The sequence below is a fragment of the Nyctereutes procyonoides genome, unplaced genomic scaffold (assembly GCF_905146905.1).
Source record: "Nyctereutes procyonoides isolate TBG_1078 unplaced genomic scaffold, NYPRO_anot_genome, whole genome shotgun sequence".
NCBI classification, from domain to species: Eukaryota; Metazoa; Chordata; class Mammalia; order Carnivora; family Canidae; genus Nyctereutes; species Nyctereutes procyonoides.
Genome location: NW_026575133.1, coordinates 5354147 through 5381353, shown reverse-complemented (window position 1 = coordinate 5381353; position 27207 = coordinate 5354147). Strand labels below are relative to the sequence as shown.

Sequence of the window (27207 nt, the reverse complement as noted above, 5' to 3'; positions counted from 1 at the left end):
ATAAGGAAAAGATAAAACATTTATTTGAAAATGTACACATACTGCCTCATGCACTTGGCATCCAGATGCAAGCTATTCCAGAAGATGCTGTTCATGAAGACAGTGGAGATTAAGATGGAGAAGATTCAGACAAGAGAATTTCTATATGAGTATCAGATAAATAGCTTGTGATGAGGGATTCTCAGATTCTGAGGATGTAGAAAAAGGAGGTCAGAAATGTGGCTATCTTGAGGAAAGAGTAAAGAAAGCTAGCACCAAAGAAGACAGAAAGGAAACTACAAAAAAAGTAGTTGTTAAGGAAGAAGATAAGCCAAAGGACAAGAGTGGTGTAAAGATGGGTACCAAAAGAGTCAAATCAGAACAACTCAGCAACCTTTGAATTTGAGAGTCTCGCCAATTTCAGAAACCATAAAAAGAAAATATTGGGAAGAAAGTTTTTTCTTTTTGAAAATGTCTGTCTTCATTTTATACTAGTTTGGCGTGGACTGTGTTTATTTTCAAATTGGCTTGTTTTTGTTTTTCTTCGCAAGTTTTATTGACTTTTCTCATAAAGCAAAATTTCTTTACTTCATCTTGCTTTATGTAATAGTACTTAATGTTACAATGTCAAAAAAATGATCTATTCAAGAAATAAGTAGAATTTCTGATCTGATTTTTTCCATGTTTTATAATTCTCTTTATTTAAAAAAAAATGTACCTGGGGTTAAAAAAAAAAAAAAAAGAACACTACAAAACCATAGTAATTAAGACTGTGTGACACTGGCATATAGATTGAAGATCCAGAAATAAAACCTCACACTTATGGTCAGTTAATCTTCAATAAGGGTGTCAAGACAACTTAATGGGGAAATAATAATCTTTTCCACAAATGGGGTTGGGACAGCTGGATAGCCACATGCAAAAGAATGAAATTGGACTTCTTCCTTAAACCATACACAAAAATTAAATGTGAGAATTAAAACTATAAAACTCTTAGAAGAAAACATAGGAGTAAATCATCATGAGCTTGAGTTAGACAGTAGTTTCTTGAAATGACACCAAAAGTACAAGTAACAACAAAAACATAAGTTAGACTTCATCAAAATTTTAAGTTTTTGTGTTTCAAAGGACAACCTCAAAAAAAGTGAAAAGACAACCCTCTGAATGGGAAAAGATATTTGCAAATCATATATGATACGGGACTTGTATCCAGAATATATAAAGAACTCTGGTAATTCAGTAATAAAATGATAACCCAATTTAAAAATGGATAAAGGGCTTGAATAGACATTTCTTCAATGAAGATATACAAATGGCCAATAAACAAATGAAAGGATTCTCAAGATTGTTAAGTACCAGAGAAATGCAAATGAAAGCCACAATGAGATGTTACTTCACACCCACTAGGATGGCTAAAATAAAGACAGATAACAGGTACTTAAAAAATAGGGAAAAGTTAGAATTTTCATAAATTTCTACTGGGAATGTAAAATGGTGCAGCCACTTTGGAAAAGAGTTTGGCAATTCCTTAGAATTACCATATGACCAACAATTTTATTCCAAGGTATAGACCCAGGACAAATAAAACACATCCACACAAGAACTTGTACAAGAGTATTCATAGAGGGCATCTGTTGGCTGGGTTGAGTGGCTGCCTTGAGCTCAGGTTATGACCCCAGGTCCTGGGATCGAGTCCCACATTGGGCCCCCAGCTCAGCGGGGAGTCTGCTTCTCCCTCTCTCTCTGTCCTACTCATGTTCTCTCTTTTTCTCTCAAATAAATAAAATCTTTTTAAAAAAGTATTCATAGTAACATTATTCATAATAGCAAAAAAAATGGAAACATCCACACGTCTATCAACTGGTGAATGGATAAACAAAATACAAAAGAGCCACGTGTTGGAATACTATCTGGCCATAAAAAGGGAATGAAGGACAGATACACACTACAATGTGGATGAACCTTGAAAACATTATGCTAAATGAAAGAAGCCAGACACAAAAGATCACATACTGTATGATTCCATTTATATGAAATGTCTATAACAGGCAAATCTATGGAGACAGTGGATTCATGGTTGCATAGGGCTGAAAGCGATGGCAAATGAGCGGTGCTTTCTGGGGGGGGTGAGGGTGGTAGTGATGAAAATATTCTAAAATTAGATTGCAGTGGTGACTGCACAGCTCTGTTTTCTAAAAACTAGTGAACTGGACATTTAAATGGGGAATTTTATAGTATGTGAATTATATCTTAAAACTTTTAAAAGAATACACACACACACACACACACACACACAAAATAATATTAGCACAAATTGTCCTGATAAAATAGAAACATGATGACTAGTACTTCATGGCTCGTAGGTAATCTTCTAAACCCTGTCAGAATGGTCAGTTGTAATTCTGAGTTTTTCATGAAGCTGGACTTAACTTTGTATTTATAGTTGTCTGGGATGAAATGACTCTCATAAATTTCCATTCTCAGGGCCCTTATAAGCCAAATTCAAGAAGCTTGCTCAGGCCTCTCTTTCCTATTTATCTTCTCTGTTAGTTTCTAACATGGAAGGGATATGTTTGATCTTCAGTGATGACCCAGTTGCTCAAACGAAAAAAAAAATTTCTTTCGGTCTTAGATAACAATTATTTTTATCTTTAGGGTTAGTGCTTGCTTCAGGTGGGAGCATAGAATAGAACAAAGCTAACAGGTTTTAAAATTTGATCTTTTGTGGCATTTTATAGCTGTGTGACTTTGGGCAGGACCAGACTTTCTGGATCTTCATCTAAAAAGTAGAATTAATAACACCACCTTCCAAGGTTAGGAGGTTGAGGATGAGTGAAATGTGTGTATTTTCTCTGACAATTAGAAGGAGCTCATAAGTGATGGTTTTTTACTCTCAAGCCACTGAAAATTCTCCCATAGCCAGTGCAAAATTAACTTTTTAGATATTATTTGTAAGCCATTCATTGCTTTTTCACCACTCTGTTTTCTGGATTAATGTATGAAATTCCAGGCTTAGGTACTATTCAATCAATATTTGTTATTATATTTCTTTTTTTTTGTTATTATATTTCTCAAGTATAATAGTGACATTGGATTTCTCTTATACTTCTCATTATAATATTGTATTTCTCGGAATTTAAGATACATCCCAGTTTTAGAGACACTAAAATGTGAAATATAAGCACCTTATAATCAATAAAATATAGTTGCCCCCTACTACATTTGGACCCATGATGCATTACTGGTCCAGTTTGCAGGCTGCTCAAAGTCTGATGTATATTAGTCCCTTCATCCCAGATGACCAGATCACTTAGAGTCAGGCTCCTCTTTTTCAGTTAACCTTCTGCCTGATACCTGATATAATTTCATATCAGTAGACACACGTGACATTTTTCAAACTCAGAAAAAGCCACTTTACTCCAACAAGGAGTATTACACAGGTGCAGGCTATTGACAAATTAGGCAATACTGGTACACAGAACGGATTCAGAGTCCATGCTATGCATGCTTTCCACTGGCTGGAGGGCAATCTGAGTCAACATGTCACTGAACCAATGATTGCCCTATTGGAAGTAGGTAGGGTTAGTGAGGGCATGTGAAAGAGCCTGGGTTTCTGGAATTCCACTTAGTCATTTCCTGCCCTGTTCTAAAGTCAATAAAATGTATATGCAGAGGAGATAGTTCATTATTTGTTATTGCTTTTGAACATTTGTTAAATTCTGTTATTTAAGTATAGATGAGGCACTAGGAATCCAAAAACAATATATTGTCCTTGGACTTAAGACAAACAAGCCAACAAACAAATTTTGTTATAATGCTATGTTTGTAGAGAAGTATTTACAGTTTTATGGAAACACAAGGGAAGGACACTGAAATCAGACCAGAGATAAAGGAAAGGTTTAGAGAAAATGAAAGAAAATTTAGAGTTTAAGAAAACTTAGTTTTGAAACACAAATAGGAGTCAGATAACTTCTAAATGGAGAGAAAGGGATAGCAAACCTATTTTCTGTTGGCGTATTTTACCATAATTTTTAAAGATTGGAGGGAAAACCGCAGAGGATGTTGAAAGATTGTGGGTTGCTTTGTATGGCTAGCAGGAAGGAGAGGTATTGGAGAAGAGAGGCGATCTGATGTGGGACAGGCTGGAAACACCAGGCCATAGAGGGCCTTGTTGCCAGGCAAAGAGGTTTGAACTTAGCAGAGAGTGGAGAACAACTAAAGGATCTGAACAGTGATAGGAGGGGCAAGCAGGAGATGAGATGTGGTTTACATTGAATAGAAATGATGCTGGCTGCTGTGTGACACGTGCAGCGGGAGGGGTTTAAATCCCAGGCAGGAAGGCAGATGCGGTCCAGGATGGATGAGAACAGAACTGAGGCAGGGGCAGTGGAGGTGAAGAGCAAGGACAGTCATGAGGATCATCAAAGAAGATAATGGAGAGGCCTTAGTGAATGAGTACATTTGTGAAATGGGTGAAAAGGGAGAATTAATGGCCCCCATGGCTCCCATGTTTTCTACTTGGGCAACAGGTGGTGCCATTTCCTAAGAGGAGCTACTATGAGAGAAGAGATGTCATGTTTAGATTCAAAGGGGTTGCATTTGAAGTCCCTGAGGAACAGACAAAAGGGGAAAGCATCCTAATCAAGGCAGTAAGAAATTAATAAATACAGCCAATGTATACATAGCACTCTACAGTTTACATAGAACCTTTTACTGAAAAGTGAGATCTGGAGCAGACAGCATGGGAGGTGAGGTCTGAGAGGAGTGTATCTGGGGAAGAGCAGCCTGTCTAGAGAGAGCACTGAAGGTCCAACGCTGGAGGCTGGGCGAGATTCAAAAAGTAGAGCAAACTCCAGGAGGACTTCACCTTTTACGAAATCCCAGAAGGGCTGCATTTAGAAAAAATATGTATTCAAGGATATTTTGAGAAACTAGAGTTAAAAGTAGTAGGAAAAGGTGTTTTGAATTCATTTCCAACTTTGAAACCAACTGAAAAAAAAAAAAACAACTGAAAGCAAAAGAGCAAAAAGTTAAAAACAAATTTCTGCTTTCAATAAACAAGGAAAATATTACAAAACAAAACCATAAAGAATGACTGCCAGATGAAATTAATTTTGATCTAAAATATGTGAGGACACAAAGTCAACACATCCCTGCACAGACTCTGGGAAAGAGATCAAATTTACCTAAAATTAAGTGTCATGTTCCTGGAAAGCACATCCAGTGACCCTCCGTGTGGCTAGGCTTAACAAGGTCTAAGGTCTGGCTACTGTGGGTCAGAGATGACCAGTGTTCTGCAGTCTCTGTCCTCTATTTTTATTGTCCAGAACCTCTGGTTTTTAGCTGGGCTATGGCTCTCTGGGATCAAGACTTCATTTACCAGCTTCCCTTGCATGACCATGTGACGACCTTCTAGCCTCTGATACGCTAAGTGGCAGCCATGTGTAAAACCGGGCAATTTGATTTTGTTTTTATTTTTTTAGCAGCTTTATTGAGATACAATACATACACCACATACAAATGGAATCATGCAATAGGTAGGTTTTCTGTAAACAGCTTTCTTCACTTAGCATAATGTTTCCAAGGTTCATCCATGTTATAGCATGTATTGGTGCTTCATTCCTTTTTATTGCCAAATATGTACATACCACATTCCATTTATCTGTTCCCACCAGCAGTGTGTGAGGGTGCGAAGTTTGTTTTGAAAGGATGAAGGTAGGTTCCTTCCTGGTGGCGGGAATATAAACATGATGGGCAGCACTGGACCATCCATCCAGGCATAAGGTACACGTCTGTTAAGTAAGACTGCTAGAGCTACAAACAAGAAGGGGCCTGGGCCACTTGATGATCACCCTGGTCTTGAACTGCTTGCTTCCAAAACTCCATTAGTCTGAGAAAGAAGCAAAACTACAATTGTTTGGAGTTTTTTATCTAATCCTAATGGGTATAGAGAGTTGAAGGGCAGATAACACTCCTGGAAAACCAGAAGACAAGCCATTCAGGAAGGCAGAATAGCAGGGAGGTGGCTGCAGGAAGAACTCAGGAAGAAAAATAAGAGAGGAAAATAAAGCCATTACAAAGAGCTCAGCAGAGCCTTGAAGCACCAAGAGGACATGGCTTTTTAGGAGGACTATATTGTCAAGAACGGTAGAATGGACAGGACACTGATGGCCTTGACTTTATGGCAGGTTTTGACTAGTAAACAAAACTTACTGGAAAGGCCAGACAAATGCACTGTAAAAAGATATCAACCTAATATCGTGGGGAAAAAAAGACTTTTTTCAGGTTTACATTTATGTTGAGGTATTTTTTCATCTCAACAAATTTGCTGTTTAATATGTAATGATGGGAGGAGCAGCCCTGGTGGCTCAGCAGTTTAGGGCCATCTTCAGCCCAGGGCCTGATCCTGGGGACCTGGGATCGAGTCCCACGTCAGGCTCCCTGCATGGAGCCTGCTTTTCCCTCTGCCTGTGTCTCGGCGTCTCTTGTAAATAAATAAATAAAATCTTAAAAAAAATATATGTAATGATGGGAAACAAATTAATTTTCTATCTGAAAGAAAACCAAGGGAGAAGGAGGAGCCACAATTTTAAGCAATAATGATAAACATTGTACCATTTTAAATCTAAAAGACAGGGATGCCTGGGTGGTTCAGGGGTTGAGCATCTGCCTTTGGCTCAGGGCGTGGTCCTGGGGTCCCAGAATCAAGTCCCACATCAGGCTCCACTTGAGAATTCTGCTTCTCCCTCTGCCTGTGTCTCTGCCTCACTCTCTATGTCTCTCATGAATAAATAAACAAAATATTTTAAAAATAAATCAATAAAAATAAATCTTAAAGACAGCTCAACACTTGGAAAATTGAACACAGAACTGAATATAAATCTTACAGCATCAAGTAATGTGACTAACAGAAATCCAGAGCCATAGGACTGCAAAGGGGCTTTTAGGAGAAGGGAGAGCTCACTTCATGCCATCCCTCAGTTTAAAGCTTGTCCTTGCTCTTAGAATAAAATCTGAACTGCTTGCCAAATGAATGAGGTGTGTGCCACCTCCCTACTCTCCTTTCAGACGTGTGGTCTCCCTGGTGTCCAAGCTCCTGCACTGGTTGGCTCTCTGGTCCTAAGGTCAGCCAATCATCACTGTTCTGAGCATGCCTCAGCTTCACATCTGCCTGGACTGCTTGTTCTCTGTCCTCAGATTTCTTTGACTGACTTTAATGATGCAAAGCTCAAATCAAATGTCACTTGCACATGGCAGGCCATCTCTGACCCCCAATCCAAATCAGCTACCCCAACCCACCATAGCCTGCCTTAGACCAGTCTATATTATCACATACTGTTTCATTTTCTTCATTGGTAAAACCTGAAAATGTCTCCGTCACTATGTTCTCACTGTTTATTTTCTACTTCCTACACAAACACACAGACCATGAGAGTAGGATCTTGCCTGTCTTACTATCTAGCCCCATATCAGAGCTTGACACAAAACGTTCAATATATTCTTGTTGAATGAATAAATGAACAAAGGACCAATCACAGCGTAGATTAGTTACCACCTAAAAGTGAAATACGTGGTTGAAAAACCTAACAGCATAACAATCACCATCCCTTAATGATTTCTATGCTTTTCTTTTTCTTTAGAACCACTATTTAGCAACTGTTATTTCATCTTATGAAGAGATATTTTTTGAAAGGTAAGCAATTCCTTTGGCTTTATTTCAACTTCTTTTTCTTCTGTTCAATATATTCAATATAGTAATTTTTTAAAAGCATAAAGGCTATAATCCCTTTTTTGTAAAAATTAGTTGTATATTCTATCTGCACACTCATTCATTTAACAAACATTTATTGAGCACCTAGTATGTGCTAAGTATCATTCTAAGCATGGAGGAAAAGCAGTGAAACAGACAAGATAGTAATACTGACTTCACACAACTTACATCTTAGTAGTAGATACAACGAACAAAAAAAGGAACAACTAATTACATAATATGCCTTTAGGTAATGATAAGCATTATAAAGAAGAATCAAGTAGAGGAATAGAGAATGGAAAGGGGTGGCAGCCAGGAACTAGGTTAGGTAGGGAGGGAGATCAGGGCCAGCCTCTCTAAAAGTGGTGGTATTTGAGCATGAACTTAAATTTGTAAAGGGAGAAGCCACACAAAGATTTAGGAGATGCATTCCAGGTGGGGAAAACAGCAAGTATAAAGGCCCTGGAGCAGAAATAAGCTTAGTATGTCCAAGGAATATAAAGGACAGTGTGACCATTGCTGATTGGGCCTTTACATGACATACAAGTTTTTTGTTAAGTATGGGGGACATCACTGAATTGTTTCGAGTTGGAAAGTAATTTGATTTGTGTTTTCAAAACTCTGGCTATGGTGTAGTTAATAAAACTAGTGGAGCAAAATTAGAAACATGAAGAATATTCAAGGAGGCTATTGTCATTATCTAAACAAGAAACACATGGTGAAGCTATTGTCATCATTCAAGCAAGAAATATATGTCGCCTACCCGAGGATGACAGTGGTCAAGGTGAGAGTCGTTTCCAGATACACTTCAAAGCAGAGTTCATGTAACTTGGTGACAGGGGGAGTAAGATAAAAAGAGAATTATGGATAAGTCCTAGGTTTTGCCTGAGAAATTGGATCAATCGTGGAATATTTGTCAGTTTGAGGAAGCAGAGGAGGGAAGGAGCAGATTTTGGTCGTTCCGATAGGACTGACTGTCACCAGTTGATAACAGGGATTATTCCTAGTTGATGGGGTTTGGGAGTAGCATTTTATTTTTATGCCTATTCTTTTCTATGTTTTCTACACTTTTATAACAAACAGATTTCCTTTTTACATAAGCAGATGAAGTAATTTTTAAGAAGAATTCTTTTCAAGGACCTTTAAGAACAGGAAGCCAAATTGGAGGCAGTTTCATAATATAACCAGGCCAATGTGATAGTGGCACTCTGGAATTGCAGAAAGCTTTGGAGTCAGAAAGCTAATTTAATCTTCAGATTTGCCAAATATAAGTTATATGATCTGGGAAAATTATTTAAATTTTAGGGGTTCTCATACATGCAAATGGGTTATAATGGTCCTTCAAGAAAGAATGAGGTAAAGGTTAGATGGGATTATGTGAGTAAGAGCATTGAATCATTCCATCACTCACTCACTCAAGTATTTATGGGAAACCTACTATATCCAGATCTAGTTGCCAGAGACACATCAGAAAATAAAAGAGACCACTTCTCTACCCATGAGGTATTTATATTTTTACAGGGAGAGAAGACAATTAAATATACAGTATGTCAGATATTAATAAGTGCATTGGGGAAATATTAAGAAGGGCAAGGGGAAAGGAAGTGCTGGGGGACTGAACTGGTCTCTCCTAATCCAGTTGATCCATCCTCATTTGGTGGCATTTGTGGACACAGTTTGCATTTGTAAGGCTCTGCTCTTGCATGTTCAGAGACTGGAGGAGGTGGGTGGTAGTAGGCAGGAATGCCTAGTAGAAATCCTAGTGGAGAGTTGGAAATACAGTTTTAGAGTTCAGAGAAGTAGCATCAAGAGACAGAAATGTGAGAGTCATCACCTTATATTGGGATTTGTGAATGAGATCATCTGGGAATAAGTGCAGGTAAGGAAAAGAAATCCAGGAACAGTCCCTTGCAGACTCCACGTGATTGGGAGGATAAGGAGAAATAACAAGCTCTTCCCTCTCAAAAATAGCCTCAAACACTCCACCATTTTCATTGGGTCAACATCTGCTCATTCAGATCTCAGATATGAGTTCATACATTATCATACATTATCTCCTTCCTTCATTCTTTAACTAGCATTTTGTCCAGATAATACATAGTAAACAGTAACTATCATTTTGCCCAGATATTACATAGTAAACAGTAAGATAGTTGGTCTTGGCCTTCACTGAGTTTACCTTCTACTGGGGGAGACAGACAATAAATAAATAAACAAGAAATAAGCAAGATAATTAACAGACTGACAAGTGAAATTCTCTGATTAAAATAAATAGGAGGAAAAAAAATAGGAGATAAGACGAAGCATAACCAGGGGAGAACTGTTTAGATGAGATGATCAGGGGAAGGTCCCCAGGTGACAAATTGCAAGAATATTCCAGCAAGGAGAATTGGGAAGGGCTTGGTCTCTCCTGAGGATTAACCTCCCTTACTCTCCACACTTGGCCAGGCTCTCTTCGCCTTGCTCTTTCATAACACTTGAAACCCAAATCTCCAAGAGTGCTTGCCAATGTGAATGGAGCTGAATGTGTGATTCATCTATAGGTCCAGCCCACGAATATTTATTTAGCAGGGTTAAATGACATTGAGATTGCTCTGCAGAAGCTCAGAGTTACTGATGCATGATAGAAAATTTACAACCAAGATAACTGGAGATGTGGGTTGAGAGCCCACAATGTCCCCCTTCTCTCCCTCTCTCTTTCCCCCATTCCCTACTCCCTTTCTCCTTTGTTTAGCATCTAGAGAGAGTGACAGAGGAAGAAGGATAGCTACTCCCCACCTTCCTACTTGATATGAATATCCTTCTACCTCTTCCCACTCCTTTGCAAGTTTTCATGTATTCCTTTATTTGCTCATATTTCCTTGGTGGGAACTTACTTCTCCTGCATATCTGTAGTCACTGGAATTGAGTAGAATGTTGGGCTCACTGCCAGGGAAAGTGTGGAGTCCAGGCTCTCCTCCACTACTTAGTTATGTGACTCTGGGCAAATCCCTCCTCTGGAATGGGAATTACTACACCCTCCTCCCAAGGCTGTTGTGGGGAATAAAGAACCAGTTAGTACCCTGTAAGGTAATGTAGAATTGTGAAATAGTGGAGACTTCTTGGTCTAGGCAGGGACAGCTTTGAGGATACTGAGAACCCAGAAAGTAGGAAATGCCTAAAATTTGTCCACTTTCTCACATCTCATCACTGGGGTCTGACCCTCCTACCTTTCGCTTTCACTCATAAGGACATTTGTGATTACACGGGGCCCACGGGTAATCCCTCTATCTCAAGATCAGCTGATAAACAACTTCAATTCCATCTGCAAACTTCATTGCACCTTGCCATGTAACATCACATACTCCCAGATCCCAGAGATTAGGATGTGGACCTCTTTCGGGACCATTATTACACCTACCTCAGGGGAAGACAGGACCCTCTGATCCACCTCAATTCCTGCATGCTCTCCCTGAACCTCCAAAGCTAAATTAGGTGACCCTGCTTAGTGCTCCCAAGTGGTTACATCAATCACATTTTCCCCAGTGTTGTGCTTGCTTATTTGTAATTTTGAGGACAGAGACTTCCCTTTTTTGCTCTCTATTGTCTGTCACTTAACCAGAATGTAAGCACCACATGGGCAGGAGTCTTTGTTGGTTTTATTCTAGATAAAAAATAATAATAGTAAAGCTGTTAGCCTTTAGTAGTAAAGTATATATATGTTGAGTGAATGAATTGTATAGCCATCATCTTGCATGGTCTCTAGCACAGAATAAGTGCTTCATGCTGCTGCTACTCTAGTAATACTGCTAATAATATGTATTGAGCCCTCACAATATGCCAGGCACTGTGCAAAAGGCCTTACATGCATTATCTTATCTGATCCACCCAACTCATGAGAGAGGAACTGTTTCTTCTCTATCCTATACAGAAGGAAACTGAAGTTTAGGGAAGTTTAATTAATTTGCCCGATGTCAAATGGCCTAAGAGGGAGTTGAACTTGTACTTAAAATCATAACCTTGTGCATCAGGCTAAATGGGATAAGTTAGACAGAGAAAGACAAATACTGTAGATCTTACTTCTATGTGGAATCTAAAAAAAGCCAAACTCATAGAAACAGAGAATATAACGTGGTTGATAGTGGTTGGGGAGGTGGATGAAATGAGATGTTGGTCAAAGGATGCAAACTCCCAGCTGTAAAAAGAATAAGTTTGGGAGATCCAATGTACAGAACGGTGAGTGTAGTTAACGATCCTATATTATATACTTGAAAAGAGGGTATATCTTAAATATCCTCACCACATGCACACAGAAACACAAAGATAACTAAGTGAAGTGATAGAAGTGTTAACTGACCCTATTGTGGTAATCATTTTGCAACATATGCATGTATCGAATCACCCCATTGTACGCCCTAAATGTACACAATGTTATATGTTAATTATATCTCATTAAAGCTGGAAACAATTTTTTTAAAATATCATATCCCTCTAACACACAGGATCCTTCCACTTCTAGTTTTGGGAGGCATTGCATGCACTCTGACTTTAGGGCACGCATTCTGGTACTCGAAGTGGAATTTGGGGGAAGGAGTATCAACCTCAGCTTTGATATATAGAAGGTATTCCCTGTTTACAACAACCCAAAGTTCAAATAGACAAGGAGGGTACATCCCTCTCTTAGAGAATGAGGGTCATCTGTTTAGAATGAGTGAAGTCCCCATAATAACTCTAGATACATTTGCCAGAGAAACAGGAATTCTTTTATAGAGGAACAATTTGGGCTCTCTGAGGGCCACCAAGCCAAGCCTTCAGTAATTACAGTAGATACTGTCCTAGAGAAAGGGCCTAGTATGTGATAGCATTAGTAATGCCTTCACAGCCTTCTGTCTTGATTCACTACCTGGGGTGTCAGGATCTCATCAGAATACTAAGGGATTTAGCAAGGGTTGTAATCTGTGGTACTACAGATTTGGTGCTTATCTTAAGCTAACCCTCTGGACCATATCAGACTGGCCTATCTAAATAGTGTTCACCCAATGTATCTAAGAGGAAATTGTGATCTTTACTGACAGGTTATATAAGCATAGAATTTCCTTGGAAAAGTTTGCTAGAGATAGAGCAGCTGGATACAAAGGAAAAGTCAACAGTAGTTTCATTCATTCATTCATTTAACAAGTGCACCTGTGCCAGGCTCTGGGTTAGAGGCTAACAATCATCCTGGAGAACAGGAACAGGGTGTCGGCAGGGCTACATTATGTCTTAACTGTAAGAGCTAGCACCATGGATGAGTACATAACAGGCAAAGCAATAAGACTGATTACAGTAGCAAATGCAAGGGGAAGTGAGGGAGTCCCAAGATTGGGAGCTGGGTTAAGGTGAAACAGCACGAGCAAAAAATCAAGAAGGCAGGCAATGAGGGTATCCTCAGAAGACAGTAGGCAGTGTGGCGAGGCTGTACTGGGTTGAGGAACAGGATGGCAAGTCACAACTGGGCCTGGTACAAAAGACCTGAAGACCAGGCTGAAGCACTTGTATTTTATACCATAGAACATGAAGATCCACTGAAACTTTGTTCTTTGAAAATAGGTGTAATTTATATACCATAAAACTCACTCATTTTAAATGTATAACTCAGTGATGTCTAGCAAACTTACTGAGTTGTGTGATCATCAACCATCATCCCGTTTTAGAACATCCTCATCATTCCAACCAGATGCCTCATGCGTTTGCTTTCTGTCTTTGTACGTTTACTTTTGCAGGACATTTAATATAAACAGAATCATATAATATGTGGTTTTTCATGTTGGTTTCTTTCACTTAGCATAGTGTTTTTAGAGTCCATCCATGCATGCTACAGTGTTCAATCATATGGATATACCACATTTGATTTATCTATTCACCAATTGATATACATTTGGGTAGTTTCTATCTTTTGGCTATTATGAATAAGACTGCTATAAACATTCTCATGTGCAAGTCTTTGTTCTCTTGGATAGGTACCCAGAGTGGACTTTTTGCCTATTTGGTAAATTTATAGTTAACTTTGGGGGGAGGGTCTTACGTCATTATTTTTAAATCTTTTTTTAAAAGCAGCTTTATTGAGAAATAATTTGAGAAATAATAATATACCAAAAAATTTCCCTCCTTTAAATATACAATTCAATGAAGCTGTAAATCAATATATTTACAAACTTGTACAATCTAATTTCTATTTTGAATAATACTGCTATGAACATTCACATACAAATTTTTGTATGGATGTATGTTTTCATTTTCTTGGGTAGAGATACATAGGGGTGAACTTACTGGGTGATGTAGTAAGTATATACTTAACATTTTAGGAAGTTGCAAAACTATTTTCCATAGTGTCTTCAATATTTAGTTTCCCATTGGAGGGTTCCAGTTTCTCCCTATTCTCACCAACACTTGTTATTGTGACTTTTTGACTATGGCCATTCTAGTGGGTATGAAGTAATATATCATTATGGTTTTATGTTGTATTTCCTTATGACCAATAATGGTGACCATATTTAGAGGTGCTTATTATAAGCTCTTCATAGATCTACTTTGGTGAAATGTCTATTCAAATCTTTTGCCCACTTTTGAATTGGGTTGTTTGTTTTATTATTGTGTTGTAAGAGTTCTTGACATGTTCTGGATATAGTATCATATTTATGAATTTTAATTGTTTTCTCCCAGCCTGTGGCTCATCTTTTCATTTTCCCAATGATATCTGTTGAAAGATGTTTGAGGGGAAAGGAGACAAGACAGAGGTGTGCTTCAGAAAGAATCTGGCAGCAGTATGTGGGATTGATTGAAACAGACAGAATTCTAACTAATACATCTCAAATTGTAATGTAGGGAATAAGCACAGGCCAAGTTTCTCAAAATTCTCTGGGAACCAAAGGGTTATAAGCAACTATTTATTGAAGCCTGTTTACAGTCCAGTTAATCAGTAAGCCAGAATCAGTGAAACTACCCATTCTGGGGGAGTACAAAAACCTTTCAAAAGGTCTCCCCAGATTAGAAACAGAGATGGGGGAGGGGAGATGAGTGGCTATTCCAGAGCTACATAATTTCCAGCTTTGAACGGGACAATTCTGAACTTTCTTGTCAGGATCTGTCACACTGCTGTTTACTGGCAGGAAACCAGGAAGACCTGGTTCTTGGCTCTTAGATTTTGACTAGTTGTTGGGAGAGGTGGAGCCCATTTTAGTGGGTTTCTTTGAAAAAGCCTAGTAAGATGTCAGGCCTGCTCTTGGTCTCCTTCCACCTCCTCCTTCTCTTCAAGTTGGTCACCCCAGTGACCTTTCGCCACCACCGTTATGATGACCTTGTGCGGACGCTGTACAAGGTGCACAACGAATGCCCGTACATCACGCGAGTTTACAGCATCGGGCGCAGTGTGAAGGGGAGACACCTCTACGTGCTGGAATTCAGCGACTACCCTGGCATCCACGAACCCTGTAAGCCCTGAGCAGTTCTTGGAGTGTATGGGGGCAGGACCCTTCCCTTACAAATCCAGTAATTGGGGTGGCTTCTGGGGAAGTCCATGGACCCTTCCACCTCTAAAGTGTCACCTCTTCCTCCAGCTGTGCTAAGTATCTCCCTGCTTAGCCCTCATACTGCCCCTGCTTCTGGGAAGCTGCAACCTCAATTCAGGCTGTAGTCTGTTGTTCCTTTTGAGGTTCTGTTTGCTCGAGACCTTGATGGTAAAAGGTGAGTCTTCTTCCCTACTCCCACCCTATCTCCTGCTTTCCCTCCCATTACTCTTCTTCCTTCCATGCTATTATGCTATTTTTATCCAGTGCTTCAGGAGATACAAGCAGAAATAATTAGCTCTTCTCGTTCTGCCAGGAAACCTGGAAGGGTTTAGGGATATGTCTTTGCAGAATGACAGTGTGATAGTATATGGGATCCTGGAAAGAGACTGAGGTCTTGGGTATTAGTTTTATTCATTGGATTACGTTTTGTTTGTTTCTATTATAAAAGCAATTTGTGTTTAGATTAAAATAGAAATTAGATAAAGAAACAAGAGCAAAATTCACCCATAATCCCACCACTCAGAGATAATCATTGTTAAACATATTGATGCATACCCTTCCAGACATTTTTGTATGCATGTTTAACAAGCCCCCACATATTTTTTTAAATTGAATCATACTAGAACTACTTTTCTCATTTCTTAGTCTTTTATAAATAGCATCTATGTCTGTAAATATATATCTATATATTCTTTAGCTGCATAATATTCCATTGCATGGTTGTATATAACTGTTTATTGATTGATAGACATTTCAGTTGCTTCTAATTTCTCACTTCTTTACTTACAGCAATTGTGACATCCAAATTATATCAGTTCCTCCTTCACCCTGTTAGCTTCATATCTCTTTCTTCCTTTCCCCTTCCACATCTGTCACACTAGTCAAACACCATCACAACATGCCTAAAACATTGCACTAGGCTCTTGTCTCTTCTAACTTCTACCTACCACCACTCTCTAAACCTTCCATTTAGCACACAGATGCCAGAATACTTTTCCCAAATACTCATAATAATCCTCTCATTCCCCTGCTTACAATCCTTCAGTGACCACCTCGCACCCAGTGGATCTTGCCTCTGACAGCTTCAAAATGTTACATAGCCAGTGGGGATGGGAGGGTGGAGTGGCACTGGCTCAAGGAAATCTATGCCATTAAATGAGAATAAGGACTTTGCTCTGAAGCCACACTTGCATAGAAAGCACTGTGCTTTTGGGACTGTGTGTTCATTGCAGAATCTTGAGTGCTAGTGAACACTATAGGTTAGCCCCTCGCTCCCATGCTCCTTTCCACTGCCTAGCATTTAAGTCCTCCTTGGAGCTTTCTCATACTATTCTAGTCATCACTGACCTCTCTTCTCTGATGCCCTATAACTTAGCTGTTCATCCATTCACACATTCATTATTCATTCCACAAATATTACTGATTCCACAAAATCTACTATCTGCAAGCACTTTTTGTAGACTCTGAATATACAACAGAGAATAAAAGAAAGATTCCTCCCTCAGGGGCCTTAATTCTAGTGGTCTAAGACTGGCTAAGTAATATATGTTGAATCAGATGAAAAAAAAAAAGATGCTATAGGGAAAAATAACCTTTAAAAGAGAGATAGGGGGGCACTTGACGGGATGAGCACTGAGTGTTATTCTGTATGTTGGTAAATTGAACACCAATAAAAAATTAATTTATTAAAAATAAATAAATAAAAGAGAGATAGCAGGACAGCCCCGGTGGCCCAGTGGTTTAGCGCCACCTTTGGCCCAGGGTGTGATCCTGGAGACCCGGGATCGAGTCCCATGTCGGACTCCCTGCATGGAGCCTCCTTCTCCCTTTGCCTGTGTCTCTGCCTCTCTCTCTGTGTCTGTCATGAATAAATAACTAAAATCTTAAAAAATAAAATAAAATAAAAGAGAGATAGCAAATGCCAAAGGTGGGTGGGGGTCATTGCTGTTTAGGCAAAACTTCTCCTTTGAGGTGGTTTTTTGAGCATGTGATGGAGCATGCCATACTGTAACTGGGGAGGAAAATGTTTGTAGACAGAGGGAAAAGCAGGAGCATGCTTGGCATGTGTGAGGAATAGCAAGGAGGCCTCTGTGGCTCCAGCAGAATGAACAATGGGAAAGCAAGGTCAGAGCAGTATGGTTGGTGATAGGGATACTGGGCAGGAGATCATGTGGTGCCTTCTAAGCCTTTGTAAAGATTCTGGCTTTTAGAGTGAAGCGAGAAGCCACTGGAAGGTTTTTTTTTTTTTTTTTTTTTTTTTTTTTTAGACTATATTTATTTATTCATGAGAGACAAAGCAAGGCAGAGACATAGGCAGAGGGAGAAACAGTCTCCCTCAGGGGAGCCTGATGTGGGACCGGATCCTAGAATCATACCCTGAGCCGAAGGCAAACACTCAACCACTGAGCCACCCAGGCGTCCCAAACACTGGAAGGTTTTAGGCAGAAGAATGACATGACCTGACTTAGAATTTTTAAAAGAGCACTCAGAATAGGGATAAATTTGTAAAAGACCACTCAGACAGGAATCAGCAAACTATGCCTAAGGCCCAGTCCCCAGTTGAAGTAAATAAGTTTCACTGAAACACAGCCATGCCCATTTTCTTTTTTTTAAGTAAATTCTACAGCCGAGGTGGAGCTCAGGTTCATCCCCAGATCAAGAATCAAATGCCCAAGAATCAAATGCCAGCCAGGCACCCTTGCACATTTGTTTTTGTATTGACTATGTCTGCCATTGCTGGAAGAGTCAAGTAGCTATGGCAGAAATAATGTAGCCCACAATACCAAAGTATTTACGATCTGACCCTTCACAGAAAAAGCTTGCTGACACCAGTGACGGGAGAATAGACTTAAGGTGTGGGGCATATGCAAGGGGTTCGGCAAAGAGATTTACTGTAACAACTAAGTGTCAGAATATGCGGCTTGAACCAAAATGATAGCAGGGGTTGTTATAAGAAGTGGTTTTATTCTGGATGAATAGAAAGTGGAGACAAAGAGTTTTATATTGAGCACCTTTAAGTGCAAGACATTATGCTAGGTTCTATAAGGCAGTGGTTCCCAGACTTTTGGATTTGACTTAAGTTTAAAATTTTTTATAAATTTTATTTAAATTCAATTTTCCAACATATAGTATAACACCCAGTGCTCATCTCATCATATGCCCTCCCTTAATGCCCATCACCTGGTTACATTTTCCCCCACCCACCTCCCCTCTGCAACCCTTTGTTTGTTTCCCAGAGTTAGGAGTATCTAATGGTTTGTCTAACAAGAAAATTTTTAATAAATAAGAAAAATTGGAGGGGACCAACAAAGATTTTCCAGATTTTATTTTGCTGAACAAGGATGTTGAAGAATACTATCTGCTATCTGCTATTACCATCCTTTCCTAAAAGAAGGGATATTTTAACACCAAGTAAAGTAAGAAAGATATAATCTACTCTAAGATCTAAAAATATACATTATAGAAAATTCACTACACAATCCTTGTGGGTTATAGACATTCCTTTGGGAAAAGCTGCTATAGATATACTAGGATAAATACAGTGGATTTCATCCTAAGGAAAATTAAAATGTGCATACATTGCAAAGGCCAGGTCTAGTAAGGAAATGGAACATGTGCAAAATTAGGTAAAATTCAGAGTAGAAAATGTCAAGTACTAAAGAAAAGTTCAATAGCGAGTTTGCTCCTAGCAGGGAGAACCCAAAATGCCTTCTCAGAGTGACATTTGCATTGAGCCTAGAAAGATAGTGAGGAGGATTTGGAAATGTGGAGATGAAGAGGTACAGAATCAGAAAAATCATGGAGGCAGGAGAGTGTAAGGTAGAGGAGAAATCAAGTGACAAGAGATTTTCTCCCTTTTAAAAAGAGTCAAGAATGATTTTCCTTAAGTGGTTCTAGAGGCTCTTTCTATGCCCTCAGTTCTTACTTTATTCGAACAGTTAGTATAGCCAAAGAGAAGACATAGGTAGATTCCTTCCTACTCTGTGCCTCCAGACATGGCATTCTCAGATATATTTTAGTTTCCTTGGTACCAGGAAAATTAAGTTTCAACTGGGATGATTAGGAACTGTTATTCCATAACCTAGACTTTATACAAGCAGGTCTTGGGAAAACACCACTTTTACCCTGAAAAGATTTGTTTCTGAGAAACATCAAGCTACCATAAATGCCACCTGGGCTTCCACTTCCATCTTATTAATGAGATGACCTCCAAGAAATTATGCAACTGCCTCTGTACCTCCCTTCTTCTGAGGCTAATACTGCCTTCTTCGTGGATTTTCTGTGAAGACTGAGTAATGAACACAGTAGTTCAATGGCATGAATTTCTGTAGATTCACAATTGTAATTTGTTCAAAAGGGCCTCAGGGATCACTGGAAAAGACCCAATGGAAACCTAAATTTTCATTTTTTCATTACGGAAAAAGAGGGAAAAGGTCCCTCTGCGAGGTTAGGAATCCTTGGCACTTGCAAGCCTTCCCCATCTTCTCTCTTTGTGCGTGTTCTCGCACTTGCAGTGGAACCGGAGGTCAAGTACGTGGGGAACATGCACGGCAACGAGGTGCTGGGCCGTGAGTTGCTGCTACAGCTGGCAGAGTTCCTGTGCGAGGAGTTCCGGAATGGGAACCAGCGCATCGTGCGGCTGGTGGAGGGCACGCGCATGCACATCCTGCCATCCATGAACCCTGACGGCTACGAGGTGGCCGTGGCGCAGGTACTGAGCCCCCAGGCGGGGAGGCCCTGTGCACAGCAGAGCCCTCTGATGAGTCCTCTAAGTCCCGCTGTGAACCCGCCGTGTGTAATAGAGAAAAAGCCGGTGGAACTACAACACAGCGCCGAGACTGGGGTTCAGCCCAGTGGCCGCTTAGGCAGTGAATGTGGGCTCCCCCTGAGCTTCGTTCCCTCAACACCTTTCCAGCTGACTTCCCAGTTTTATTGTGAGGATCAATTGAGGCAGTATCAGTGACAGCGCTTCCTAAACTGGGAAATACTAAACGGGTGTGAAGGGCTCTTGCCTCAATTTTTAGCTTCAAACCCTAAATACTCTTCTCCCTCCCACACTACACTTCCATTTGCATTTGGGGGGAAATAGAACTTGCTTGTTCCAGAATTGCACCATCGGGGGCTAATTCTAGATTCTTCATGCTTTGGGTTATATTCCTATTTTTTATTGAGGTATTGACATACAATATTAGTTTCTGGTGTACAACATAGTGACTGGACATTTGTATACTTTGCTAAGTGAATACTATATTTCTGTATGGCTTTTTCCTCTACTTGTATAGTAGTCAGCTTTTTAATAATTTTAGAATTACATTGTGCAGGGGTATATGGGCTTTTATTTTATTTTCTGACATAAATTCAAAATGTCAATGTGACGTTTTTGTGACTGTGCATCAGAATCATAGGTGAAGATTTTTTAAAATACATATTCCTAGGTCCCCCACCCACTCAATCTGCTAAATTAGAATTTTTCCAGGGTGAAGCCAGGCACCTGCCTTACACAATGGATATGTTCCTTTAAAAGCTGTTCTCCAGTTTTCCCACTGCAGTGTTGTTAATGTGCACCTTTCTGATTTGCCAGTGGAGGAACAAAGCTTTCTTTTCTCATTTGTTGAGTTGTGTTGGCCAGAAGCTGTAGATTACAAGGGTCGAATTTGTGTTTCATTCAACATCTTGGCTCCATACCTCCTCTGCCTCAACTTACCTCCCCAGCCCTATCCTCAAGTAGGTATAAAATGGGATGGACCAAAAGGACAGGTATTGCATGGTTCCACTTGTATGGGACAGAGTGGTCATATTCAAGGAATCAGGGAATGGAGGGAAGTTGACAGTGACTGGGAGGAGGGGAAATGGGCAGTTACTAATGAAGGTATATGAAGTTTTGGTTGAGTAGGATAGATAAGTTCTGGAGACCAGCTGTACAACATTGTACATATAGTCAAAAATACTGTATTGTACATTTAAAGTTTTGTTAAGAGGGTAGATCTCATCTTGAGTGCTCTTACCACAATAAAAATAAATTTTTAAAAAAGTAATGTAGTGAAATCTAGTCTTAAAAATGAAAAAAAAATTGCAAGACTATCTCAAATAAACATTTTTAAATTGGAATAGAGGCATTAACGTCTTGAGACTTGAGTTTCCAAAGTAGCAGGAATATTTGAAAGATATATGGGGGGATACCTACTGCCTGGCTGCTTTCCTTCTATTGGCCCTTCCCAATATCCCATTGGGCAAACTGGAGAACATCAAACTTGTTCACATCTTTTGTGGAATGAGGTGGGGTGGGAGAAAGTGGGGAAAATCCTGGACAGCCTTCTAAATCCTAGAGCCATCTCGGGGGAGCCAGTCACCTTGCTCAGCTGTATACTTGTTCAGAGGGAGCAAATCTTGAACCTGAGCCCAAGAGAGGACCCATCAGGTTCTCAAACTCCCAGAGCTACCTGCCATACTCAGAGGAAACCTGTCTGCATGGCTACACAGGGAAGACCTGCCTGGCCACCAAACTTTAATGCTACCTGTAGGTAAAATAGAATAATTTCCCCTTTCCCCACCCCACGAACAATTTCCAAATCTCAGTCCCTAGAACCTGTGCATATGTTATGTTACATGGCAAGGGAGAATTACGGTTGCAGATGGAATTAGGGTTGCTAATCATCTGACTTCATAATATCCTGGACTGTTTGGATGGGTCAAGTGTAAGCAATCGCAGGGGTCCTTTAAATGTGAAAAAGGAAAGCAGAAGGTCACAGAGAGATCTGAGGATGTCATACTTCTCGTCTTGAAGAGGAAAGAGGGGACCATGATGAGCCAAGGAATGTGGGTGGCCTCTAGAAGCTGGAAAAATCAGGAGATGGGTTCCCTTAGAGACCTCAGAAGGAACATAGCCCTGTTGACACCTTTATTTTAGTCTTGTGAAACCCATTTCAGTCTTCTGACCTCCAAAACTATAAGATAATGAGCTTGCGTTGTTTTAAGCGACTAAGTATGTGGTAATTTGTTACAGAGGGAATAGGAAACCAGTATACCACCTACCCTGTTTATGGGCACTTTCTATTAAGGAAACTCCTGACTTGCCAACCTAATGACCTGGTGTGAGTGGTAAATCAACTGATAAGTAAATTAACATAGCTGTTAATATGGACAATTATGAGCTACATTGATTTGAATAAGCAAGTAGTGAAAAACTCCTGGAAATGTAATGAAAATCATTATCTTATAGAAGCGAACAACCAAATTCCCAGTTGAAAAATTATATAAATGTTTTCCCTCAAAACAGAATTAATATAGGGAACTTAAGGTAACTTAAATAAATAATTATGTTCTCAATGAGATATAAGAATAAAATATGAGCAGAATGCCATGAGAAATAGAGAAATCTAAGAACAATAAAGATTTTTTTAAAATATGAAGGTGGGGGCAGCCTGGGTGGCTCAGCGGTTTAGCGCCGCCTTCAGCCCAGGTCGTGATCCTGGAGACCCGGGATAGAGTCCCACGTCGGCTCCCTGCATGGAGCCTGCTTCTCCCTCTGCCTGTGTCTCTGCCTCTTTCTCTCAATCCTCTCTGTGTGTTCTCATGAATAAATAAATAAAATCTTTAAAAAATATATGAAGGTGGGAGTACATCCGTGAGTTTTTAGCTGCCCAACATCCATTCAGTCACCCCACTTCCAGGAGCTACCACCAATTTGAGCTCTACTCTCTCAGTCTACAGGGCTCCAGTGGACACTATTCCCCTTCTCCAATGCTATACAAAGTATTAAATGAAATTTCAGTTTTGTGAGGGCCTTTGAACAATCTCTATTCGACTGCTTTATGTATTTTAATTATATATATATCCCCATATATATTATGAATTTCTAGAAGGCTGGTATAACATCTCATCATCTCTTTTTCTAGTGCCTTCAGAGGGTTTCAAGTAGAGATGGGCTTAAATAAATGTTGATTGGCTAAAAGGATGAATGAATGAGTGAATACATTACCAAATAAATGATACAATTTGAAGTGTGAGCAGAGGAAGAAGACCCAGGAAGTTGATACAGCAGAGAAGAAAAATAAACAAGGACCCTAAATTTTAAAAATAAAGGGTTTGGGGGTGGTTTCCCTGGTGCAGCTGCTTTGCTGAAAAAGTTAAATATAGACTTAAATTATAACCCAGCAGTTCCTCTAATAGGTATCTACCTAGGAAAATTTAAAACATACATCCATACAAAGACGTGTATGTGAATGCTCATAGCAACATTATTCACAATAGCCAAAAAGTAGAAATAATCCAAATGTCCATGTGTAGGGTTCAGTAGTATCTCCCCAAAATTCATGTCTACCTGGAACTCCTGGCTGTGACCTTATTAGGAAATAGGGTCTTTATATATGCACTCAAGTTGAGGTGAAATCATACTGGATTGGGGTGACTAACTCAAATATGACTGGTGTCCTTAGAAGAAAAAATAAATCTATACAGAGTCACACAGGGGGGAGAAGACCTTAAAAGATGAGAGTAGAAATTGGAGCAATGCATCTAGAGCTGAGGGATGCCAAGAATGGCCAGCAGCCACCAGAGGCTGGAAGAGACCAAGAAGAATCCTCCTCTGGAGCTTTTGGAGCATATGACCCTGCTGACATCTTGATTTCAGACTTCTAGCCTCTGGAACTGTGAGAGAATGAATTTATATTGTGATAAACCACCTAGTGTATGCAATTTGTTACAACTTACAGCGGCTCTAGGATATAGGGCTATATAATCATCTCTTAATTGGTGAATAGATGAAATATAGTAAATCCTTATAATGGAATATTAATCAGCCATAAAAAGGAATGATGTATGGACACATGCTGCAACATGGAGGAACCTCAAAAACATTATGCCCAGTGATAAAGGCCAAATATGTAATGTATGATCCCTCTTACTGACTTGGCCATAAAAGGCAAATCTATGGAGAGAGAAAGTGATGTCCCAGGGTAGACTAAAAATGAGGAATGACTAGATAGGCATAGATTTCTTTTCAGGGTGTTAGAAATCTTCCTAAGTTACATTGTGTTGATACTCACACAACTTTTGTCATCAGGGACTAACAATTCATTGAGTTGTACACTTAAAATGGGTGAATCTTGTGGTATGTAAATTATATCTCAATAAAGCTATATTAAAAAATAGGGGTTCCCGTTATCCTGAAATGCCCTACTCTTTTTTAAAAAATATTTTATTTGTTTTGTTTTTTTAAAGATTTTATTTATCTATGCATGAGAGACATAGAGAGAGAGAGGCAGAGACACAGGCAGAGGGAGAAACAGGCTCCATGCAGGAAGCCTGACATGGGACTCGATCCCGGGTCTCCAGGATCACACCCCGGGGCCGAGGGTGGCGCTAAACCGCTGGGGCTGCCCTATTTTATTTATTCTGACAGAGAGAGAGAGAGAGCACAAGCAGGGCGAACAGCAGTGGGAGAGGGAGTAGCAGACTCTCTGCTGAGCAAGAAGCCCAAGTTAGGGCTCAATCCCAGGACCTCAGGATCATGACCCGAGCCAAAGGCAGGCACTTAACCAACTTAGCCACCCAGGCACCTGTGAAATACCCTACTCTTGTTAGAGCTTCTCCTGGGATTTCTACCATCAGCATGTGGTCTACAGGGAAACTTGAACCATGCCATGGGGACTTTGGATAAATTAAAGAAGAAAATGCTACATCATTTGATAGATTAAGCTAATGCCCAAAAATACTATGCAGTGTTCTTCCACTATAAGATTCAGCCTGAAACCTTCCTTTTTCATTTCTTCATTTTCCCACTAGGGCGCAGACAGTTCTGGGTATCTGGTTGGCAGGAACAATGCAAACGGAGTGGACCTAAACCGCAACTTCCCGGATCTTAACACCTACATCTACTACAATGAGAAACACGGAGGCCCTAACCACCACTTGCCTCTTCCAGACAACTGGAAAAGTCAGGTAGGAGACAAATATGCATGCAGAAGCAGGTAAATCAGCATCTGGAATTTCTTCTAGCAATCTTCACATTAAATAAACAGGCAAGAATGAAGCATTAATTCAGCTCTGTGTTAATCTGTCCAGAGCAGTAAGAACTGTATCTTCCGCTCTTTGTATCCATTTTCTCTCCTAGCAAAAATCCCCTCATGGAGCACAGGCTGTTTGATGTTAGTGGCCATGATAGTAAAGTGAAAGTGGTATTATACAATTGCACAGAACTTTGCAATTGTACAAAATTCTTTCTTAGCCAGTGTTTCAGCTGATTTTTGTAACACTGTGGGGAAAATGCATGAAGCAGTAATGATATTCATCCCTGTTTTACAACTCACACAGCACGTAATTGAAGGACTCAGGATTAAAACCAGGTCTTCTGACTCCTAAGCCAATATTCTTTCTAGTGCATTATAATGTCAACAGAGGACTCTAGTATTCTATAAGGAAATTTCTCCTACATGTGATGAACTACGTGCTCACCAACAATTAGCTATAGAAGGAGGTTCAGGGAGTTCTGGCTCTCCAACCATGCTACCCCTCTTCAAACCAATCTCTCTCTCCCTTTTTAAAATAGACTTTATTTATTTTTATCTAACAAGAAGCCGTAATTTTATTAATGATATAAACAGAAAATTTCAAACCAAGCTACAGTTATTCTTTTTGAAACACACAAAAAAAGGTCCTCCATTTTCAGATGGTTACAATTGTTTATTCGGTGATAGCATTACTGCTGTTCTTCAGGCTTGGACTGCCTTTGCTCCTGACACATTTGCTTGTGATATGACCAGTTCTATGTCCTTAACCTTTATACCTGTTTGATAAACCTCTTCCTCTTCACTCTCCTCTTATATAGTTGGAATCTGTGTGTTTTCTTGACTGTTTGAGACAGCTTCACCTTGAACTTTGAGTTTCTTAGCAGCTGCTAATTGCACTTGCTGAGAGAAGTCCTCGGTAATAGACTTAATTTTTTAGAGCACTTTTAGATTCACAGCAAAACTCAGGGGGAAGTAGAGTTCCCCCATACCCCCTGCTTCCCATTATTAACTTCCCCCACCAGAGTGGTAATTTGTGACAGTTGAGGAACTACAATGACTCATCATCATCACCCAAGTCCATAATTTACATTAATGTTCACTCTTCATGTTGTATGTTCTATAGGTTTTGATGAATGGATCATGGCATTTGTCCACCGTTATAGTATCACACAAAACAGTTCCACTCACTGCTCTAAATGCTCTTTTAGCTATTTTGTATATTGAGATTTCAAATGTGATTTCATCTTGAAAAAGAGTCCATCCACTTAACTTTTTTAAACCATCAGGCAGAAGACCAAAATTTTCCCTTCTATGCTTCTTATATCCAGGAAGATACTCTGTTGTATTCAGACACGCAATCTTCTCAGGCCACTTCCTGACAAGCTCATTTGGATATGGGCATTTGGCACCTCTGGTTGCAGCTTCACTGCCAGGCCCTCATCTCTCCATAGGTGGAACCTGAGACCCAGGCTGTGATCCATTGGATCCGCTCCTTCAACTTTGTTCTTTCGGCCAATCTCCATGGAGGGGCAGTTGTGGCCAATTACCCATATGACAAGTCCCTTGAGCATCGGGTCCGAGGGTTCCGCCGCACTGCCAATACCCCCACGCCTGACGACAAGCTTTTCCAGAAGGTATGCAGAATGGCAGCTTGTCTGGCCAGAGGCACCTGGGGCTCAGGGGAGTATTTGAGGGGTCTAATGTATGACTATATTATAGTTATAGTTATGGTGATATGAATATATTAATGAAAAATAGATTATATACATAAAGAAATGTTTACATAGGGACGCCTGGGTGGCTCAGTGGTTGAGCGTCTGTCTTTGGCTCAGGGTGTGATCCTGGGGTTCCAGAATCAAGTCCCACGTTGGGCTCCCTGCATGGAGCCTGCTTCTCCCTCTGCCTGTATCTCTCTCTCTCTCACTCTCTGTGTCTCTCATGAATA

At 39.9% G+C, this 27207-nt stretch overlaps 1 protein-coding gene across 3 annotated transcripts in view; it reads left to right on the top strand.

Annotated features, from left to right (window-relative positions):
• Window positions 1-10420: 10420 nt before the first annotated feature.
• Window positions 10421-27207, top strand: part of CPN1 (carboxypeptidase N subunit 1) — a 32081-nt gene continuing 15294 nt past the window's right edge. Inside the window, exons 1-4 of one of the 3 annotated variants that reach the window (XM_055300498.1) lie at window positions 10421-15177; window positions 19770-19966; window positions 25039-25194; window positions 26714-26896. In XM_055300498.1, the coding sequence (XP_055156473.1) occupies window positions 14955-15177; window positions 19770-19966; window positions 25039-25194; window positions 26714-26896 (759 nt within the window). In that variant the 5' untranslated portion in view covers window positions 10421-14954. Of the gene's footprint in view, window positions 15178-15267; window positions 15431-19769; window positions 19967-25038; window positions 25195-26713; window positions 26897-27207 lie in introns of those variants that run through there. The other 2 variants (XM_055300496.1, XM_055300497.1) reach the window with 2 other exon arrangements.